Source organism: Haematobia irritans, chromosome 1, assembly GCF_050003625.1.
Source record: "Haematobia irritans isolate KBUSLIRL chromosome 1, ASM5000362v1, whole genome shotgun sequence".
Lineage (NCBI taxonomy): Eukaryota > Metazoa > Arthropoda > Insecta > Diptera > Muscidae > Haematobia > Haematobia irritans.
The window spans coordinates 10,792,172-10,815,279 of NC_134397.1; the positions used below are offsets into that span (position 1 = coordinate 10,792,172).

At 33.3% G+C, this 23,108-nt stretch overlaps 1 protein-coding gene across 5 annotated transcripts in view; it reads left to right on the forward strand.

The window, feature by feature from the left end:
* Positions 1-23,108, forward strand: part of dsx (transcription factor doublesex) — a 365,763-nt gene that overhangs the window by 58,800 nt on the left and 283,855 nt on the right. For all 5 annotated transcript variants that reach the window (XM_075289192.1, XM_075289191.1, XM_075289189.1 and 2 more), the window contains one exon: positions 7,662-9,193. In XM_075289192.1, coding sequence (XP_075145307.1) covers positions 8,170-9,193 — 1,024 coding nt within the window. In that variant the 5' untranslated portion in view covers positions 7,662-8,169. The remainder of the gene's footprint in view (positions 1-7,661; positions 9,194-23,108) is intronic.

Genomic DNA, 23,108 nt, shown 5'->3' on the forward strand with positions numbered 1-23,108 from the left:
GCCGGCTTTGGTTAAGTTGTTGGCAAAACATTTGAAATAATTTCACACAACACTGTTGGTTGTTGGTTTGAAATTCTTGAAAGTCATGACATTATTGTATTAATTGTTTATGATAGAATTTTTACACACCTGCCCAATTGAATAAAACTTTTATAATTTATGCTTCATTAAACTTCACTTATATCATACAATACCGGTGGTGTTTTACACTATATGAGGTTTCGATTGGAAAATTTTAAATAAATTAAATAAAATAAAATAAACTACATTAGAGAAATTTATTTTTAGTTCATGTGAACAAAATTAAATCTAATTAAATTAAATTGAAAATATTTTAAAAATATATTTAAATAAAATATTTTAATTTTAATTGTAATAATAATAATAATATTACTTCCCAACCAGAAAAAAACAATTTGGAAGTCCTTCCACATTAGTCATAACTTTTAAAATACATCCAAAAATATTTTTTTCCCTAGACAAGGACTGAATTTTCACTTATCAAGAAGTTTCTTTTTTTTAAGTAATAACATTTTTGGTCAGGGAACATTTAAAAAATATTTTTCGAACATCATTGTTCCATGTTTCCCATCGACAAATTGCATTATGCTCTTGAAACAAATTTGAGATGATCATATTCCTTCTGTGCACAGATAAAAATATCACCAAAATATTTCCAATTAAAAAATTGATTAAAGTTGAAAATTTTTTTATAAATTAAATACCTTTTATTAATTAACTTTTTAATCAAGATAGAAATATTAAGTTAATTAAGGCAATGATTTAAAATTTCTAAATTTTTAATTGAAACAAGTATATAAGTCCGTAAGTTCGGCCAGGCCGAAGCTTATGTAACCTCCACCATGGATTACGTAGAAACTTCTACTGAAGACTGTCATCCACTATATTAAACTAAAAAAGGCCGATTAAATACGTATATAATTAAGTTCAAAGTTTCTATAGAAATAAAATTTTGACAAAATAAAATTTTGACAACATTATCTAAGAAGTAAAATTTGGAAAAAATTTCTATAGAAATAAAATTTTGACAAAATTTTCTATAGAAATAAAATTTTGAAAAAATTTTCTATAGAAATAAAATTTTTACAAAATATTCTATAGAAATAAAATTTTGACAAAATTTTCTATAGAAATTAAATTTTGACAAAATTTTCTATAGAAATAACATTTTGACAATGTTTTCCATAAAAATAAAATTTTGGTAGATTATTTTTGGCTCGAATGGCAACCATGAATATGAACCGATATGGACCAATTTTGGCATGGATATTAGCGGCCTTATACTACCACCACGTTGCAAATTTCAACCGGATCAGTTGAATTTTGCTCCTCCAAGAGGCTCCGGAGATCAAATCTGGGGAACGGTTTATATGGGGGCTATATATAATTATGGACCGATATGGACCAATTCTTGCGTGTTTGTTAGAGACGACATTCAAACACCATTTTCCAAATGTACCAAATTTCAGCCTGATCGGATGAAATTTGCTTCTCTTAGAGGCTCCGCAAGCCAAATCGGGGGTTCGGTTTATATGGGGTCTATATATAATTATAGACCGATGTTGACCAATTTTTGCATGGTTGCTAGAGACCATATACTAACACCATGTACCGAATTTCAGCCGGATCGGATGAAATTTGCTTCTCTTAGAGGCTCCGCAAGCCAAATCGGGGGATCGGTTTATATGGGGGCTATATATAATTATAGAGCGATGTGGACCAATTTTTGCATGGTTGTTAGAGACCATATACTAACACCATGTACCAAATTTCAGCCGGATCGGATGAAATTTGGTTCTCCTAGAGGCTCCACAAGCCAAATCGGGGGATCGGTTTATATAGGGGCTATATGTAATTATGGACTGATATGGACCAAGTTTTGCATGGTTGTTAGAGACCATATACTAACACCATGTACCAAATTTCAGCCGGATCGGATGAAATTTGCTTCTCTTAGAGCAATCGCAAGCCAAATTTGGGGGTCCGTTTATATGGGGGCTATACGTTTATATGGGGGACCGATATGGCCCATTTGCAATACCATCCGACCTACATCAATAACAACTACTTGTGCCAAGTTTCAAGTCGATAGCTTGTTTCGTTCGGAAGTTAGCGTGATTTCAACAGACGGACGGACGGACGGACGGACATGCTCAGATCGACTCAGAATTTCACCACGACCCAGAATATATATACTTTATAGGGTCTTAGAGCAATATTTCGATGTGTTACAAACGGAATGACAAAGTTAATATACCCCCATCCTATGGTGGAGGGTATAAAAATTAATTGATACAATTAACAGTTTATTCAAACTCGGACGACCAAGTCAGTAAAAACAAGTATATACAGCACTAAGTTCGGCCGGGCCGAATCTTAAATATCCACCACCATGAACCAGATATTAGGGTTTCCTTTGAAATTTCAGGAGGGCTTGAGGACATTTCCCGAAGATAAATTTAAAGATTTCACCTACGAGGACTATATCAGATTCTGGATTTATAAGAACCAATTTTGTTTGAGTTTTTGAGGAATCATTAACATCTCTTGTAAGTGTGCAAGAAAATTATAAAATAACGTCTTGATTTGAAATCTTAAATCTGTAGAAGTAAAATCTGGAAATTTTACATTGAGTTTCAAGCAATTTTCATGATCAGTGCGCTTTCTACACCCTCAAGAAGTGAAGTCGGTCTATATGGAGGCATTACCAAATGGACCGATAAAAACTTAATCCGATACACGTTTTTGTGAGCCTAAAATACCAGAATATTTACAATTTCAGGCAAATCAGATAAAAACTACGGTTTCTAGAAACCCAAGGAGTTAAATCGGGAGATCGTTCTTATGGGGGCTATACTAAAATATGGACCGATACTCACCGTTTTCGGCACACCTCTTTATGACCCGAAAATACCTCCAGATTTCCAATTTCAGGCAAATAGGATAAAAACTTCGGATTCTAGAAGTCCAAGTCAAGTAAAATCGGGAAATCGGTCTATATGGGGGCTATACCAAAATATGGACCGATACTCACCATTTTCGGCACACCTCTTTATGGTCCTAAAATACCTCTAGATTTCCAATTTCAGACAAATTGGATAAAAACTACGGTTTCTATAAGCCCAAGACCCCAAATCAGGAGGTCGTTTTATATGGGGACCATACCAAAACATGGACCGATACTCACAATTTTTGGCACACGTATTTGTGGTCATACAATACCTCTAGATTTCCAATTTCAGGTAAATTCAATAAAACTGCGGTTTCTATAAGCCCAAGAAGTAAAATCGGGAGATCGGTCTATATGGGGGCTATACCAAAACATGGACCGATACTCACCATTTTTGGCACACCTCTTTATGGTCATAAAACACCTCTAGATTTCAAATTTCAGGCAAATTGGATAAAAACTACGATTTCTATAAGCCCAAGACCCCAAATCGGGAGGTCGGTTTTGGGTCTATATCAAAACCTGGACCGATATAGCCCATCTTCGAACTTGACCTGCCTGCAGACAGAAGACGAGTTTGTGCAAAATTTCAGCACGATTGCTTCATTATTGAAGACTGTAGCGTGATTATAACAGACAGACAGCCAGACAGACAGACGGACATCGTTATATCATCTTAGAATTTCTCCCTGATCAAGAATATATATACTTTATATAGTCGGAAATCGATATTTCGATGTGTTACAAACGGAATGGCAAACTTATTATACCCCCGTCACCATTCTATGGTGGTGTGTATAAAAAGTGATGGCAATTTTTTAAATTTTTATTTAAAAAATTATTTCAAACAATATATTTTTTAATCTAATCAAAATCACTAAGTCAGTTAAGAAAGTAATTGAAACTAGTTATGTTTTTAATTAAAAATTAATTGAGTTTTGGAATCAACATTAATTAAAATTTTAATTATATCAATTAAAAAATTAACTGAAATTTGCTCATGAAATCAATTAATTTTTTGTATGCCCAATTACAACTTTGATTGATACTAATATTTTCGTGATTGGAGACATTTCAATTAAAAAATTAATTGGATCAATTAATTATGTGATTGAATCAGAAAAAAATTGTTTTGTGTGTGGATATGCATTTTTCCGTTAAATCCTCATAGCTTTTTTGTAATTTCTAGCCCTATTTGCTATATCATCGAAATACTTTATTGCGCGTTTTTTTATTTCAGATTTTTACTTTCCTAATTATATTCAATTATTTTTTCACCCAAATTTCTTTTGTATTGTCACAATATTTATTGCTCCGACATTTGTTTATCTAAATGATCTCAAATGAATTGTAGACAATTTTCATTTAATTTAGGCAGACATTCATATGAATGATTTAAATAGGCTGGAAATAGATGAAAACAGAAACCGCTTCAATTAGATAGAGAAGAGAACAAAAAAAAAAAAAGAAATAATAACGAAACTATTTAGACAATCTCCAGACGAAAATTATCATAGATAATTGCCTGAGAAAATTCGAATTGTCAATCGTCTAGGTTTAGTCAAGGTTACAAATGCTCTTTTGTTGTTAAGGAAATGATAAACTATGGAAACTACACCGAGAAAAATATCAATAATAATTTTTTCGATTAAAATTTTGATGAAACCTTAAATTATCATCTATGTGAAATAATGTCAACCAAAAGTGATATTGCTTCAGTTAGGACAGAGTCCAAAGTGGATCTACTGCGATTAAATTTGTTCTAAAAACTTCATATTTTTCCATCAGTTGGGATTCATTTTCATCAGTAAGGGCTCATTTCTTTTGAATCAAAAATGAAAATGAAACCTAATTTAGTTTTCGAGTCGATTTTCATCAGATACATTAGTTGGGGGTTATTTTCACAGAGTTCGTTTGCATTATTAGGTAATGCATCACATTTGAGGCCCTGATTCATTTGGGTTTTGGGGCGGTATAGAAATAGGCCCCTGGAAAATGAGCTCCAAAAACCCAATTAAACAGTGCCCTAATTTGGTTGCGAGTGGGGCAACTGTTAATAGTGAATATGAGCTTTTTGAAAATGGGCCCCATAAATATGAGGCCCAAAAAAATGTAACTGAAATCGGCGCTATGAAAATGGACCCCAAAACCCAAATGGAGCAATGCCACAAATATGGGCCGATATTTCATAATTTATACGAGCCCCATGAAAATGAGCCCCAATACAATGTAACTGAAGCATGAAAACTAGACCCCAAATATCAAATTAGCGTTGAGCCCCAATACAATGTAACTGAAATATGAAAATTGACCCCGAAATCAAATTAGCGTTAATTTTCTTTTTTGATTTTAAAGAAACTAACCCTTAGTTGATGTAAAAAATATGGATAAAAAAAATAGGCGCATTAGGTCCTTAAATCACGGTCGATGTCCTGCTTTGCCCAAAAGCAAATCTGATGCAATACAATGCTATACGGAACAACAAAAGTCAACTTAGTCAAATCCCAGAATGCGAAAATAGGCCCCACTTGAAAACGACGCATAATCCTGCAAAGCAAATTGGATTTCTTTTTCATTTGAAATATTGGGTTTTATTTATTATAATCCAAGTGAGCCCCAAAAAATAGAATTATTTTCCTACCCAAAACAAAAACATAAAAATTTGGTGTTTTCTTTTCCATATAATTTTTGGAGCCCTACTTCATTTTGGTATTGGGGCTAAGTTTCATGGGGCCGAAATTGAAATTAGGTCTAATTATCACTTTTGATTTAAAAGGCTATGTGTACATGAACCTCAATTGATGGAAAAAATATAAAGAAATTAATTAATTGCGTTAGGCCACTTTGGACTCTGTCCACAGAAGAAGAACGCCTTAAACCCTGACCGAAGACTGACGACCATTTATATAGAAAATCATTTTGCACTATGGAATCTGTCCGTAGGAAAAAGTCCCATGAGAGGCGGCCACTTTTAGCATTTCGAAATCGGTTTAGCGCGGGAGCCACCGTGGTTAGCATTCCCGCCTTGCATACACAAGATCATGGGTTCGATTCCTGCTTCGACCGAACACCATAAAGTTTTTCAGCGGTGGATTATCCCACCTCAGTAATGCTGGTGACATTTCTGAGTGTTCCAAAGCTTCTCTAAGTGGCTTCACTGCAATAGGGAACGCCGTTCGGAATCGGCTATAAAAAGTAGGTCCCTTGTCATTGAGCTTAACATGGAATCGGGTAGCTCTCAGTGATAAGAGAGAAGTTCACCACTGTGGTATCACAATGGACTGAATAGTCTAAGTGAGTCTGATACTTCGGGCTGCCACCTAACCTAACCTAACCTAGCGCGGTCAAGAACCGTTCACCCCTATCGTTTTGGATCCATCTATAGGAGGAAGTCTCAAAGCACGATTCTGTTTATGGGTGAAATTCTGAAATCCCGGATAAAACAATACAAAGCTTTTCGGAAAAACAAAAAGTTTTGTAATTGTCAAAATAGGCCCCAATACCAAAACTGATTTTGGAGCCCATTTTTATTTTTTGAAATATTGGGGGTTTATTTTCATAATGCAAACGGGTATCAATGGGCCATGAAAATTTGATGTAATTGTTTTCTATTTAATTTTTTTTGGCTCCTAAATAAAACATAAATGAAATATGTTTTAGGGCTCATTTTCATGGGGCCCATATTCAAAGCGCTGCATTTTGATGTTCATTTTTCTGGGGACCTTTTTCGAACCAAAAGGTTCTGGGAAAATAAACGCAAATTACAGTGAATTTTTTTTCTCAATTTGATCACGAAAAAGCTTGATCTAAATAATTTTTTAATTGAAATTATTTCAATCACGAAAATGATGTTACCAATCAGCAATTTCAATTAAAAAAACTAATTGATTCAATTAAAATATTAATTGGGTCAATTAATTTCTGTGATTAATTTTTGGTCTTGATTAAAAAATTAATTAAAATAATTGAAAAAATTTGAAATTATTCTATTTAAATATTTTTTCAAATTTAATATTTCAATTTTAATTTATGTTATTAGTAGCCTATTTTTCTGTTAATTAAGTAGTCTTTTTTTAAGATAATTGCGAATGTAATAAATTTAATAAATTTTCACGAAATAAATTGATTTTATTAATTTTTTAATTGAAAGTGATTCTATCATGAAAATAATGGCATCAATCAAGGACTTCAATTAAAAAATCAATTGATTTTTTAATAGGTTGAATTAATTTATTTGATTAATTTTTAATTTGATTAAAAAAATTTATGAAAATGAAATCAAAAAAATAATTAAAATTCTATTATTAAAATATTCTTCCATATATATATTTTTTTAATTTTAATTTATAACAGCGGTGGTATTTTTTAGTTTAATTACGTAGTGTTTTTTTTATTTTAATTCAGTTACAAAATTAATAAATTTACAAATATTTTGTTTTAATGAAATCTCTTCAATCACAAAATTACTGGTATTCATTAATCTTCGCGGTATTAATTAATCGAACAAAATATTTTTTTTTTTATGTTTTTGTGTTTTTACATTCATGTGGTAGAGTCTACACTTTCTCCTTAGAATAAATACACTTTTATTTTATTTGTTTTTTATTTTAGAAACATTTAATTTTAGCAACATTTTTGTACGAATGGTAATTTTGATATTTCTTTATGTTCTTTTTCTCTCTCATTTCAGTTTCTTTCTAAAAATATTTCAACGGCAACATTAAAGACATTGATTACTGTAAAGAATTCGAGATTTGAGATTACGAAAATTCACAGTACCAAACATACGTGGGGCACAACCGAAGGCACATAAATGCTATAAAGTGTCAACTAATTAAATAAATGCTAAAGCGTAAAGAAATCTTGCCAATTAAACTGAACGTGGAATGTCTTGAAGTGACGATATAATCTATGCTACAATTCGGAATATCGCAAAATCAAATTTTAAAAATGTGTGAACCTTAAGGACAAAGTCTTTACAAATTAAAAAGCTAACTATCGCAGAGCAATCACTCTGTTATAAAAGACTAGGAAAAATAGAAATTTTCCATTACGGTGAATTGAAATCATCATCATTGTTGTGTCGCAGGATTAGGTCCTTGCGTAAGATCCTCCGTGTGTGTGTGTGTGTGTGTGTGTGATTGATTTCCATTTACATAGATTTTCTGTGGCGCACCAGTTGCCCATACCTGTTTTGAATGGTTTCTGAGGACAGCAATTGGAATAGCAGCGACACCATGTCCGATACGGACATGCACGATTCGAAAAATGATATTTGTGGTGGTGCTTCCAGCTCCAGCGGCAGCTCGGGCACCCCTCGTACCAAACCGAATTGTGCCCGCTGCCACAATCATGGCCTAAAAATCAAATTGAAGGGCCACAAACGCTATTGCAAATTTCGTTTTTGCAATTGTGAGAAATGCCGTCTGACGGCTGATCGCCAACGTGTCATGGCCCTACAGACAGCCTTGAGGCGGGCCCAACAACAGGATGAGGCTCGCATATTACAAATGCATGAGGTGCCGCCGGTGGTACATCCGCCTACGGCTTTACTAAATGCCCATCACCATCATCATCATCACCATCAGTTACAGCATCATTTGACGCAACAGTTACACCATCACCATCATCCACATTTGGTCGATGCGACAACAGCTGTGGCAGCTGCTGCAGCAGTTGGCGTTGGTGTGAATAGTGTGTCTGCAGCACATCATGTTAATGCCATCACCACAATACGCTCACCTCCACACAGTGATCATAGTCCGATTGGGGGTAGCAGTGGTGTTGGTGGGGGAGGCGGCGGCGGCGGTGGTGGAGGCGGCAGTGGAGGTGGTGGTGTAAGCACCAGTCCTAGTACATCCAGTGGAAATGGTAATCCCAGTAGCAGTGCCCCAGGACTTGGCTCTAGCGGTCCCAGTTCATCCACAATGAATGGCATGACCCGCAGCAGTAGTGGAGCCAGCAGTTCAACAGCACCACCCCATCATACACCACCCGATCATTCGCATCAACAGCAACATCACCACCACCATCATCCCCATCATACTCCCCAACATCCCGGTCACTTATCATCGGCTCCTCCAACAACACAATCGGTTGATAGTTCGTGTGATTCATCATCGCCTTCGCCGTCATCGACATCAGGGGTGGCAGTACCCGTCTTGGTTCCAGTCAATCGTAAACCCAATCCAGAGCATCATAATGGGGCTGATATGTCTATAGGTAAGTGGGTATATATTTACTGAAGTCGAACTACAGTGAAACCTCTCAAACTTGCACACTATGAAAACCGGAGAACTGCCGGAAGACGTTTTTTATATTTTCACATTAAAAGAAACCTTCCATAAGTGGACATAATTTGGGTGACCATGAATGGTCAGGTTGTCTTGAGAGGTTTCACTGTAATAAATTGTTTAATTGAATCAATTAATGAACAACGTCTCATAAAAATTGTCCAAAATTGAGAGGTGTCTGGTGACCAATTTAAACAAAATTTTCTATAGAAATAAAGTTTTGACAAAATTTTCTATAGAAATAAAAATTTGACAAAATTTTCTATAGAAATAACATTTTGACAACATTTTCCATAGAAGGTTAGGTTAGGTGGCAGCCCGATTATCAGACTCTCTTAGACTATTCAGTCCACTGTGATACCACATTGGTGAACTTCTCTCTTATCACTAAGTGCTGCCCGATTCCATGTAAAGCTCAATGACAAGGGACCTCCTTTTTATAGCCGAGTCCGAACGGCGTTCCACATTGCAGTGAAACCACTTAGAGAAGTTTGAAACCCTAAGAAATGTCACCAGCATTACCGAGGTGGGATAATCCACCGCTGAAAAACTTTTTAGTGTTCGGTCGAAGCAGGAATCGAACCCACAACCTTGTGTATGCAAGGCGGGCATCACGGTGGCTTCCATAAAAATAACATTTTGACAAAATTTTCTATAGAAATAAATTTTTGACAAAATTTTCTATAGAAAAAAAATTTTGACAAAATTTTCTATAAAAATAAAATTTTGACAAAATTCTCTATAGAAATAAAATTTTGACAAAATGTTCTATGGAAATAAAATTTTGACAAAATTTTCTATAGAAATAAAATTTTGACAAAATTTTATAGAAATAAAATTTTGACAAAATTTTCTAAAGAATTAAAATTTTGTCTAAATTTTCTATATAAATAAAATTTTGACAAAATTTTCTATAGAAATCAAATTTTGACAAAATTTTCTATCAAAATAAAATTTTGACAAAATTTTCTATAGAAATAAAATTTTGACAAAATTTTCTATAGAAATAAAATTTTGATAAAATTTTCTATAGAAATAAATTTTTGACAAAATTTTCTATAGAAATATATTTTTGACAAAATTTTCTATAGGCATAAAATTTTGACAAAATTTTCTATAGAAATCAAATTTTGAGCTTTAAAACCATTGTGTTGAGGTTGGGTTCAAGTGTGGTTCACTTTGAGTTTAGTGAACTGCCTGAATTTATTCTGATAATTGGTTGATAGTTTTGCTGCAAGTAGAGGATGCTGATGAGGAATGTGATAATTCCGAAACGTGCGTCCATCCAACCATCTTGTAGTCTACAGGGCTTTGCCCAAATAAATTTAACAAACATTCATTTCCTCTGTTGGTTAAGCTACACTTGTAGTTTAGTCAACACAATGGTTTTAAAGCTGAGATCAAAACAACAAATATGATTGAAGTAGAAACCACCAATAAAAAACAAAACACGAAATAAAATTTTGTCAAAATGTTCTATATAAATAAAATTTTGACAAAATTTTCTATAGAAATAAAATTATGACAAAATTCTCTATAGAAATGTTTACAAAATTTTCTATAGAAATAAAACTTTGTTTAAATTTTCTATATAAATAAAATTTTGACAATATTCTCTATAGAAATAAAATTTTGACAAAATTTTCTATAGAAATTAAACTTTGTCTAAATTTTCTATAGAAATAAAATTTTGACAAAATTTTCTATAGAAATTAAACTTTGTCTAAATTTTCTATAGAAATAAAATTGTGAAAAAAAATTTTGAAAAAATTTGCTATGGAAATAAAATTTTGACAAAGTTTTCTATATTATAGCAGAATTGTCTAAATTTTGTTTAAACTTTAAATTGCAATATATGTTTATGGTAAAAATTTTCTTGTGGTATTAAAAACCATAAAAAAAAATTATAAAAATTATATATTTGGCAAATTCACTACTTTTTTGGCGACGTTTTTTTCTGGGTGCTTTAACTTAATCTACTTACCCTATTTTTGTTGAGATATGATTGCAAGCATCCCAAAACATAAATAGAACCCTCGTACAAAAATAAAAACTATCTTTCTGCCACATCAAACTAGTTTTGTCTTGGTTTCTCTTCATATATCAACTACATTTTCCACAGTTTATTAAATACAGTAGCTGAAGTGTTCATAGCCTTAGGCTGTGAAAATTCACATAATCATCATTGCACCTGACTTACCTTGATTGAGGCTAGGATGAATACGATGTCCGATTTAATTACAAACCCATATTGGAATACGCCCATTTTTGTAAAGGTTCCCTTAATTTATATGATGTGGTCAGTAGGTGATATTTAAACACCATATTCATTAATATGGCATTTAACAGAGTAGTGTTATTGCCTAAGATAATGAAGAGTAATAAAAAAACAAGTACGCATTATTTTTTTTTTTCTTGTCCTACAATTTATAATTTATGCAGTATGCGGTAATTAATGTATTGGTCTGTTCCTACATCCTCACTTAAGTGGAAGATCAAATGTTTTGTTTGCGGCTTTACTTGATGTTTACAGAATCCTTTTTGAAAAACCATGTCATACATGTCGCCATTGTACCACTAGAATAAAACATAATAGTCAATTCTGAGTCGTACACAACCATATGTTTTCCAAGAAATCAAGAAAACCAACCAACCAACCAACAGTGATCACTCTCCTCCACGACGATGCGAGCTCTCACACATCGACTTAATCAACTGAATTTTTGAGCCCTCTTTTAAACATCAACTTGATGGCTCATTCGCCGTATGGTTCTGACTTGGAACCGAATGACTTCTTTCTATTCCCGTACTTATAAAATAAAATATTTTCCCACACCTGAAGAAGCGGTTGGTGAGTTCAGAATGCTTCTCTTGGAGATACCTTAATTAGAGTGGCAAAAATTCTTCGACAATTTGTTTGAACGCATGCAAAAATGTATAGACCCATAGAAAAAAAAATCATGAACGGCGTGGTCATTTCAAAACGATCCGTTTATGAAAGTGAATCAATTCGCATGTGTTGTCAAACTGAGAACAGACGTCAGGGTCAAACTGACAACGATAAACTGAGACCATGCGTTGTCAAAACAACAACCAGAGTTCATGATCTGAAATCGGAATGGTTACGAATTTATAAATAGTATAAAAAATCCGCTATCGGGGCTCGAAACAGTCGCCTTAGCACATTATACCATCGACGAATGGTATAATGTTTTAAGACTTTTCATGGCCAAAGAAATTTGAACTTCGTTCATGAAATCGTTAACATCGGTGGAAGAAAACGTTAACCTTTCCGTTTTGATTTTTCGTGAATGTTTCCGTTTAATTTTGTTACCTTCCGTTCACGATTTTCTTTCTTCTATTAGTGTAGTGTGCAAAGATCGGTTCATATCAATCGATAATTATATATAGCCCCCACGTAACCCGATCCTGTTTCCGTTTAATTTTGTTACCTTCCGTTCACGATTTTCTTTCTTCTATTAGTGTAGTGTGCAAAGATCGGTTCATATCAATCCATAATTATCCTCGATCCCCGATCCTCACATTTGACTTTTTGAACATCCTAGAAGCTGAACTGAGTATTCAGTTTCTTACAACAACCCAGAAAAAAATTTTTTTTTGCACTTCCTATGCAGCCCTTTTGGACAAGACCACAAACATTTCCTTTAAAGCGCACCCCGGGATCCCCTATCGATTTTTTTCCACTTCCGATGCAGTCCTTTTGAATAAGTCTTAGAAAGTGCGGAATTACACACAAACAAAATTCATTAAAATTGAGGCAACGAAAATGTTTCATTGATATAACGAAACATTTTCGTTAATAGTACGAAACGTTACGTTGATTAACAGAAAATTCGTTATAATAACAAAAAATTTCATTGTATTAACGAATTTGTTTCATTGGCTCACTTTTAATGATACATTTCGTTAATATAACTAAATTTTTTCTACCAGTGTAGAATAAAAAAAAATTCATCCCCGCCGGGATTTGAACCTTTGCCGTTTGACTTTTTCACTTCCAAGGAAGTTCTTTTGAAAAGATTTTGCAAATTACGATAATTTTCAATTTTTTGGTGATTTTTAATGGAAAAAACAAGTAAGGAAAGTCTAAAGTCGGGCGGGGCCGATTATATTATACCCTGCACCACTCTGTAGATCCAAATTTTCGATACCATATCACATCCGTCAAATGTGTTGGGGGGCTCTATATAAAGGTTTGTCCCAAATACATACATTTAAATATCACGCGATCTGGACAGAATTTGATAGAATTCTACAAAATCTATAGACTCAAAATTTAAGTCGGCTAATGCACTAGGGTGGAACACAATGTTAGTAAAAAACAAGTAAGGAAAGTCTAAAGTCGGGCGGGGCCGATTATATTATACCCTGCACCACTCTGTAGATCCAAATTTTCGATACCATATCACATCCGTCAAATGTGTTGGGGGGCTCTATATAAAGGTTTGTCCCAAATACATACATTTAAATATCACGCGATCTGGACAGAATTTGATAGACTTCTACAAAATCTATAGACTCAAAATTTAAGTCGGCTAATGCACTAGGGTGGGACACAATGTTAGTAAAAAAATATGGGAAACATTTAAATCTGAAGCAATTTTAAGGAAACATCGCAAAAGTTTATTTATGATTTATCGCTCAATATATATGTAATAGAAGTTTAGGAAAATTAGAGTCATTTTTACAGCTTTTCGACTAAGCAAGGGAAATGTTGGTATTTTGACCATTTTTGTCGAAATCAGAAAAACATATATATGGGAGCTATATCTAAATCTGAACCGATTTCAACCAAATTTGGCACGCATAGCTACAATGCTAATTCTACTCCCTGTGCAAAATTTCGACTAAATCGGAGTTAAAAATTGGCCTCTGTGGTCATATGAGTGTAAATCGGGCGAAAGCTATATATGGGAGATATATCAAAATCTGAACCGATTTCAACCAAATTTGGCACGCATAGCTACAATGCTAATTCTACTCCCTGTGCAAAATTTCGACTAAATCGGAGTTAAAAATTGGCCTCTGTGGTCATATGAGTGTAAATCGGGCGAAAGCTATATATGGGAGATATATCAAAATCTGAACCGATTTCAACCAAATTTGGCACGCATAGCTGCAATGCTAATTCTACTCCCTGTGCAAAATTTCAACTAAATCGGAGCAAAAAATTGGCCTCTGTGGTCATATGAGTGTGAATCGGGCGAAAGCTATATACGGGAGATATATCTAAATCTGAACCGATTTCAACCAAATGTGGCACGCATAGCTACAATGCTAATTCTACTCCCTGTGCAAAATTTCAACTAAATCGGAGCAAAAAATTGGCCTCTGTGGTCATATGAGTGTAAATCGGGCGAACGATATATATGGGAGCTATATCTAAATCTGAACCGATTTCAATAAAATTTGGCACACTAGACTACACTGCTAATTGAACTCCTAGTGCAAAATTTCAACCAAATTGGGGTAATACTCAGGCTTCTAGGGCCGTATAAGTGCATATCGGGCGAAAGATATATATGGGAGCTATATCTAAATCTGAACCGATTTCTTCCAAAATCAATAGGGTTCTATTTTGACCCAAAACACATACTTGTGCCAAATTTGAAGTCGATTGGGCTTAAATTACTACCTAATCCCTTGGTTACAAAAATGTGTCCACGGACAGACGGACAGACGGACATGGCTATATCGACTCAGGAGCCCACCCTAAGCATTTTTGTCAAAGACACCATGTGTCTATCTCGTCTCCTTCTGGGTGTTGCAAACATATGCACTAACTTATAATACCCTGTTCCACAGTGTGGCGCAGGGTATAAAAATTTGGAAGTTCGTGGACATCCGTTCTATGACAAGTCCATGTTAAATTTATCGCTTCTGCGCAAATTTTGCACCACTTCCGGATCCAAAAAGAACATTTTCACAACTTTTTTGGGTACGTGTTTTTTGCTGGGTTCCAAGACACAACTTCTTAAGCAATGCAAAAGATCCAAAAATGGAGTACTTCCGTCCTATGACAAGCCCATGTAAAATTCATTGGAGATTATCCAACTTTACACTACTTCCAGATCACAAATTGGGGATCCAAACTACTTTTTGGAAAGTTATTTTTTTATTTGGAAGACATAAAAGGTACATTATAGGTCCGTAATTACCCAGCAAAAAAAGTGTCGCTAAAAAAGTAGTGAAAATGTTCTTTTCGGATCCGGAAGTGGTGCAAAATTGGCGCGGAAGCGATGAGTTTAACATGAGCTTGAGTTTAACATGAATTTGAATCACTTTTTAGGGTGTGATCTGAATTCAGTGTTTTGGATGTTAATTAAAAAAAAATTGTGATATGTAAATAATTTTTATAATTTTTTATGATTTTAAATGCATTTTCACGCTTGTCTGAAACGTTTGACCTCAAATATTTTCAAAAATTCGCAATTTTTCTAGAATGGATTTGGCATTTTTATCGCCAAGATTTTAATAATTTGTCCCATTTTATTAATTCTTAAGCAGGTTTTTAATCTATTTGAAACAAAAAAAATTAAATTTACCCATTAGAAATAAGAAAACAACCGAGTTATAAATAAGTGAATTAAAAGATTTTCCTGTGTAGTTAAACTAAAGAACATCTTTGGGAGGACAGTTTTGGAAGGGCTTTTAAATTCTTTAAATTCCAAATTTTTTCCCTGGGTAGATATTACCTGCATAGAAATCTATCAAGAACTAAAATTGCTTATAACCAGCAAAAAAATCGTCGTCAGAAAAGTAGTGAAAATGTTCTTTTCGGATCCGGAAGTGGTGCAAATTTGGCGAAGTAGCGTTGAATTTAACATGGGCTTGCCATACGACAGATGTCCACCATTTCAACAGCCATTGAATTGAATATGCATCACTTCTTAAGGTGTGATCCGAATTCAGTGTTTTGGATGTGAATTAAAAAATATTGTGATGTTTTGTCAAATAAATAATTTTTATAATTTTAATGCATTCTAAGGCATGCCTGAAACGTTTGACCTTTAAAAAAATTCGCAATTTTTCTAGAATGGATTTAGCATTTTTCTCGACAAAATTTGAATAATTTGTTCCATTTTATTAATTCTTTTGAAAAAATTGAAAAAAAAAAATAAAATTAATTATGAAAAACAAAAATGAAAAATGTGGGTTATAAAATATTTAATTAAAATTATTTAAAAGTATTTCCCGTGTTGTTAAAATAAAGAATATGTTTGAGAGGACATTTTGAAAGTGCTTTTAAAGTTGTGTCTTTAGAACAAATTCAAAATTATTTTGGTGGGTACGTAGTTAATTTGTCTTTTTTATCTAACATAGAGACCATATGGACTAACTTATAATTTAACAGGCAATGTTTAGAAGTTTTAAGATTCAAGATAAAAGCCAAGTAATTCATTTGTGGTTGACAGACGTGGTGAGGGGTACATAATATTCGGCCTGACCGAACTTTCGGACATACTATATACTTCCCAGCAAAAAAAGCGTCTCCAAAAAAGTAATGAAAATGTCCTTTTTGGATCCGGAAGTGGTGCAAAATTGACGCAGAAGCGATGAATTTAACATGGGCTTGTCATAGGACGGAAGTCCTCCATTTCAACAGCCGTTGCACAGAATTTGCAGCACTTCTTTAGGTGTGATCCGAATTCAATATTTTGGATGTAAATTAAAAAATTCTGTAATATTTTGTCAAATAAATAATTTTTATAATTTTTTATAATTTTTAATGGAAACGTTTTGCCCTAAATATTTTCAAAAATTCACAATTTTTTCAGATTGGATTTAGCATTTTTTTTTTCGACAAAATTTAAATGATTTGTACAATTTTATGAATTCTTACGCTATTTAACCTATTTAAAACAAAACAAAAATTAAAATTATCCATTAAAAGTATGAAAAAAACCAAGTTATAAAAAATTGAATTAAAAGAACTTCTTGGGTAGTTAAAATAAAAAACATCATTGGGAGTGCATCTTCTGGAAGTGATTTTAAAGTTGTGCCTTTGGAAGAACTTCCATTTTTTTTTGCTGGGTTGTTTATTTTTTTTTTATAATGAGCTTTATTGAATATGTACCATTTTATTTTTCAATTGAAAATTTTCTATTTTATTTTTTAATTTCAATCAAGATTTTAATTTAAAATAAAATATTGATTATATTTGTTTGTGCCTGCTAATACCATACCATATCTTGGTAACCATTTGTGTCAACTACCCAGTAATATTTATAATTATATGTTTTTATTATTTAACAAGGTGGAATTTTTTCTGCTATGCATGTGACCCTAGCAAAAAAAAATCCACCTTGTTAAATAAAAAGAAAAACATAAAATTATAAATATAATTATTATTCCTTTTGATGTAATACCAATTATAGATAAGACCAGTGCTTCATATGATCATGATTGTCATGGCTTCCATATCAGAAACTCCATAACAACTTAATTTAATTTCGCTTAAGAGCAACTTAATTCAATGTCTATCCATGTGGATCCATATGGCCACCAGCTGATTTCTCTATATGTTGATCATTTTACCATTAAAACCAGAGGCCAGAGGCTTGCGTGTCTATATCTGAGAACAAAAACAAGTACAGATTATGATGAATTGGAGTTGAGGTGGTAGACATGTCTTGACCAGAGCCCCCAAGTATTTTAATGGCCATAGCGGACATTCAGGATTATTGTATGCGTATTTTAATTTAGAAATTTACCTGATGTAAGTGACTTACTTTGCAATGCTAACGATGTGTTGAAGCTAATGTGAGTTTTAAAAACATCAAAAAAACATATTGACGATGAACCTTTCGGCTATGGGAATATCAAGTAGCCCTTTGAGAGGCCTATGAAAATTCGCAAAGAAGCTCAAGTGAAACGGTTGTCGTATTATTCATGATACTTTAATGGGTTAGCTTGAAATATGTCAGCACGAATATACCAACTTCAATACGCATATTCCTAATTGCTTTTACACTATTCCGTAATATACCCAGCAAAAAAATTTGGAAGTTTTTCTCAAAGCACGACTTTAAAAGAACTTCCAAAAATGCCCTCCCTAAGATGTTCTTTATTTTAACTGAGCAGGAAGTTCATTTGAGTCAATTTTTTTATAACCCGCTTTTTTCATATTTTTAATCGGAAATTAATTTTTTGTTTGTTTCAAATTGGTTAAAAACATATTAAGAATTAATAAAATGGTACAAATTATTGAAATTTAGCCGAAAAAAAATGGTAAATCCTTTCTAGAAAAATTGAGAATTTTTTAAAATATTTGATGACAAACGTTCCAGACAAGCGTTATAATGCATTAAAAATCATAAAAAAATTTAAAAATTATTCATTTGCCAAAATATCACAAAAATTCTTAATTCACATCCAAAACACTGAATTCACCTCACACCTTAAGAAGTGATGCCAATTCAGTGCAGCGGCTGTTGAAATGATGGACATCCGTCCTATGACAAGCCCATCCCAGCAAAAAAAGCGTCGCCAAAAATGTAATGAAAATGTTCTTTTTGGATCCGGAAGTTGTGCAAAATTGACGCAGAAGCGATTAATTTAACATGGGTTTGTCATAGGATGGAAGTCCTCCATTTCAACAGCCGTTGCACTGAATTTGCATCACTTCTTTAGGTGTGATTCGAATTCAATGTTTTGGATGTAAATTAAAAAATTCTGTGATATTTCTCAAAAAAATAATTTTTATAATTTTTTATAATTTTTAATGGATTCTAACGCTTGTCTGAAACGTTTGACCTCAAATGTTTTCAAAAATTCAAAATTTTTTCAGATTGGATTTAGAATTTTTTTCAACAAAATTTAAATGATTTGTACCATTTTATGAATTCTTACTCTGTTTTTAACCTATTTGATACAAAACAAGTTAAAATTACCCATTAAAAGTATGTAAAAATTAATTAAATTAAAAGTAATTAATTAAAAGTATGTAATTAATTAAAGTATGTAATTAATTAAAAGTATGTAAAATTTAATGAAAGAACTTCCTGGGTAGTTAAAATAAAGAACATCATTGGGAGTGCATCCTCTCGATGTGCTTTTAATGTTGTGCCTTTGGAAGAACTTCCAAATTTTTTGCTGGGTTGTGCCTTTACAAGAACTTCCAAATTTTTTTTTTGCTGGTTAGTTGAAGTAAAGAACATCTTTGGAAGGACATTTTAGGATGTGCTTTTGAAGTTGTGCCTTAAAGTTCACAAAGAAAGTAATTTGGATCAGCAATTTGTGATCCGGAAGTAATACAAATACGGATCATCTCCAATGAATTTTTACATGGACTTGTCATAGGATGGAAGTACTCCACTTTTGGATCCTTTGCATTGCTTTAGAAGTTGTGCCTGGGAAGTTCATTTGGATGAAGAAATTTAAAAAAAACTAAAAAAAAATTCAATTTCACTTCCCAGCAAAAAAGTGTCGCCAAAAAAGTAATGAAAATGTTCTTTTTGGATCCGGAAGTGGTGCAAAATTGGCGCAGAAGCGATGAATTTAACATAGGCTTGTCATAGGACCGAAGTCCTCCATTTCAACAGCCGTTGCACTGAATTTGCATCATTTCTTAGGTGTGATCCGAATTCAATGTTTTGGATGTAAATTAAGAAATTCTGTGATATTTTCTCAAATAAATAATTTTTATAGTTTTTTATTCTTTTTAATGGATTCTAACGCTTGTCGCAAACGTTTGACCTCAAATATTTTCAAAAATTCACAATTTTTTCAAAAAATTTTTGTAACATTTTTATTTTCTTATTATATAATTTTTACAAATTGAAAAATGTCTTTGCTTCCACCGGGGGTTGAACCTGGGTCTATTGCCACCATAGTAGAAAGCCTTAGCACACTCAGCTACAAACAGCATTGAACACGAATCTATTCAAATGTTTGTGATATGAACCTAATATGACACCACGGCATAACATTCTAACTACTTCCTGAGATGTTCTTTTGTATTATGAATGAAAAAATAAAGAACGCTGGTTCAAATCTCAAAAAAAGTATTTTTTATGTTATACATCGTTTTTATTTTGTTTTTTTTTTTTCGGCATATATCGGCATACAAATCCCAGCGGGGATGATTTTTTTAAATATTTTTTTTTTATTGATTTTTCAATTTTTTTTTTTTTTTTTGTTTTTCCGGAAACCATTGATGCACACAATTTGTCAATCGCTCTAAAAAGGCTCGTGTCGATTGGTCGAAAAAAATGCTCACAAAGATAGCGATGCTTCGAAACACTTCTATACGTTTTACGCGTATGTACCCGAAAGTAAACAACAGTCGACTGCACCAAAGATTATAGATTTGAGGAAGATAGGAAATTGGCTTGCGTCATACCAAAGGTTGCATTTACCAGATTAGTTTAATACATGTTTGTAATCTTTTAGTTGTTTTCGTTTTTATTATACCCTTCACCACTACTGTGATACAGGATATAATAAGTTTGTGCATTTGTATGTAACGCCAAGAAGGAGTAATCATAGACCAACCTTTTAGTATACGGATCGGCTTAGAATTAAATTCTGAGTCGATTTAGCGATGTCCGTCTGTCTGTCTGTCTGTTGATGTATTTTTGTGTGCAAAGTACAGCTCGCAGTTTTAGTCCGATTGTCCTAAGATTTGGTATAGGGTCCTGTTTCGGCTCAAAGACGATCCCTATTGATTTTGGAAAAAATCGGTTCAGATTTAGATATAGCTGCCATATATATTTTTCACCGATCTGGTCATAATTGGCGTGTGTATCAACCGATCTTCCTCAAATTCTGTACATCCGAATATTTTATGAGTCTCGAAAAACTTGCAAAATATCAGCAAAATCGGTTCAGATTTAGATATAGCTCCCATATATAGCTTTCGCCCGATTTACACTCATTTGCCCACAGAGGCCAATTTTTTGCTCCGATTTAGTTGCAATTTTGCACAGGGAGTAGAATTAGCATTGTAGCTATGCGTGCCAAATTTGGTTGAAATCGGTTCAGAATTAGATATAGCTCCCATATATAGCTTTCGCCCGATTTACACTCATATGACCACAGATGCAAATTTTTTACTCCGATTTAGTCGAAATTTTGCACAGGGAGCAGAATTGGCATGGTAGCTATGCGTAACAAATTTGGTTGAAATCGGTTCAGATTTAGATATATCTCCCATATATAGCTTTCGCCCGATCTACACTCATATGACCACAGAGGCCAGTTTTTAACTCCGATTTAGTTGAAATTTTGCACAGGGAGTAGAATTAGCATTGTTGCTATGCGTGCCAAATTTGGTTGAAATCCGTTCAGATCTAGATATAGCTCCCATATATATGTTTTTCTAATTTCGACAAAAATGGTCAAAATACCAACATTTTCCTTGTAAAATCGCCACTGCTTAGTCGAAAAGTTGTAAAAATGACTGTAATTTTCCTAAACTTCTAATGCATATATATCGAGCGATAAATCATACAGAAACTTTTTCGAAGTTTCCTTAAAATTGCTTCAGACTTAAACGTTTCCCATATTTTTTTACTAACATTAGCCGACTTAAATTTTGAGTCTATAGATTTTGTAGAAGTCTATCAATTTCTTCCAGATCGAGTGATATTTAAATGTATGTATTTGGGACAAACCTTTATATATAGCCCCCAACACATTTGACGGATGTGATATGGTATCGAAAATTTAGATCTACAAAGTGGTGCAGGGTATAATATAGTCGGCACCGCCCGACTTTAGACTTTCCTTACTTGTTTTTTAAATGAAAAATGTAATTTTCTTAATGAAACAATGTTAAATTTTAGGCAAAAAAAAAAATACATTTTCCCCCTTATGGAAATTTATTTCGTGCTCTTAATTTTTTTTATTTGCATTTTAATGCTATGTCAATACTTGTCGTATACGCGTTTGGTTCGAGTATTAAACTAATGTGGTAAATGGTTTGATGTGCTCAGTAGCCAATCTCCCATCTTCTGTAATCTATAATCTTTGGACTGCACGGGTGTTTCAAGATGAGCCAAATACAACAAAAGTTATTGTCACACACGAATCACTTCGAAGCAAATGTTCGCCTGGACATGTCGCCATCGTACCGCTAGAACAACGCAGAACAGTCAATTCTGAATAGTACACAACCATTTGCTGTGTCAGTTGTCTTCCAAGAAATTAGGAAAACCGAACACCGAAGACTGATCATTCTTCGACACAACAATGCGATTGGCTCAAACAACTGCATTTTGGAGCAACCAAAACGTCGAGTTGATGGGTTATCCCGCCAATAATCCTGGCTTGGAACCAATTGACTTCGATTTTATTGCTGTACGTGAGAAAATGAGAGGTCAACATTTTTCGATACCTGAAAGAAGCGGTTATTGATACACGCAAAAAAATAATTCTTTCCTCCCAAACGAAATTTTAGACAAACAAAGTTCGTTTCTCATTTGCTTTTCGCTGTAAGCAAGTGTATTTGGAAGAAAAGTATATACTTTTTGTGATAAACGTTTATTCTTTTCCAGGATGTAAAATAATTTCATAAAGACTAACTCAAAACAAAAAAAGACGTTGTTTTCTTGCTAATTGCATTTTCCCTCACATCTTTCTCACATCCACGAGGTTTTTTTAGTTCTTAACACCTTTTCCTGTAATACCAACAATGTAGAAGAAATTATACAATTTTATAAATTTTTAAATTTTTTTTACCTTTCGTCTGGACGGTGAATCGAACCGCGGACCATGCACTTTGTAAGCCAACACACTAACCACTGAGCTATGTACCTATTATGGTCATCAATAGATAATTGTCCATATAAGTTATATTTATATAGCATAGCTTGCGGCGC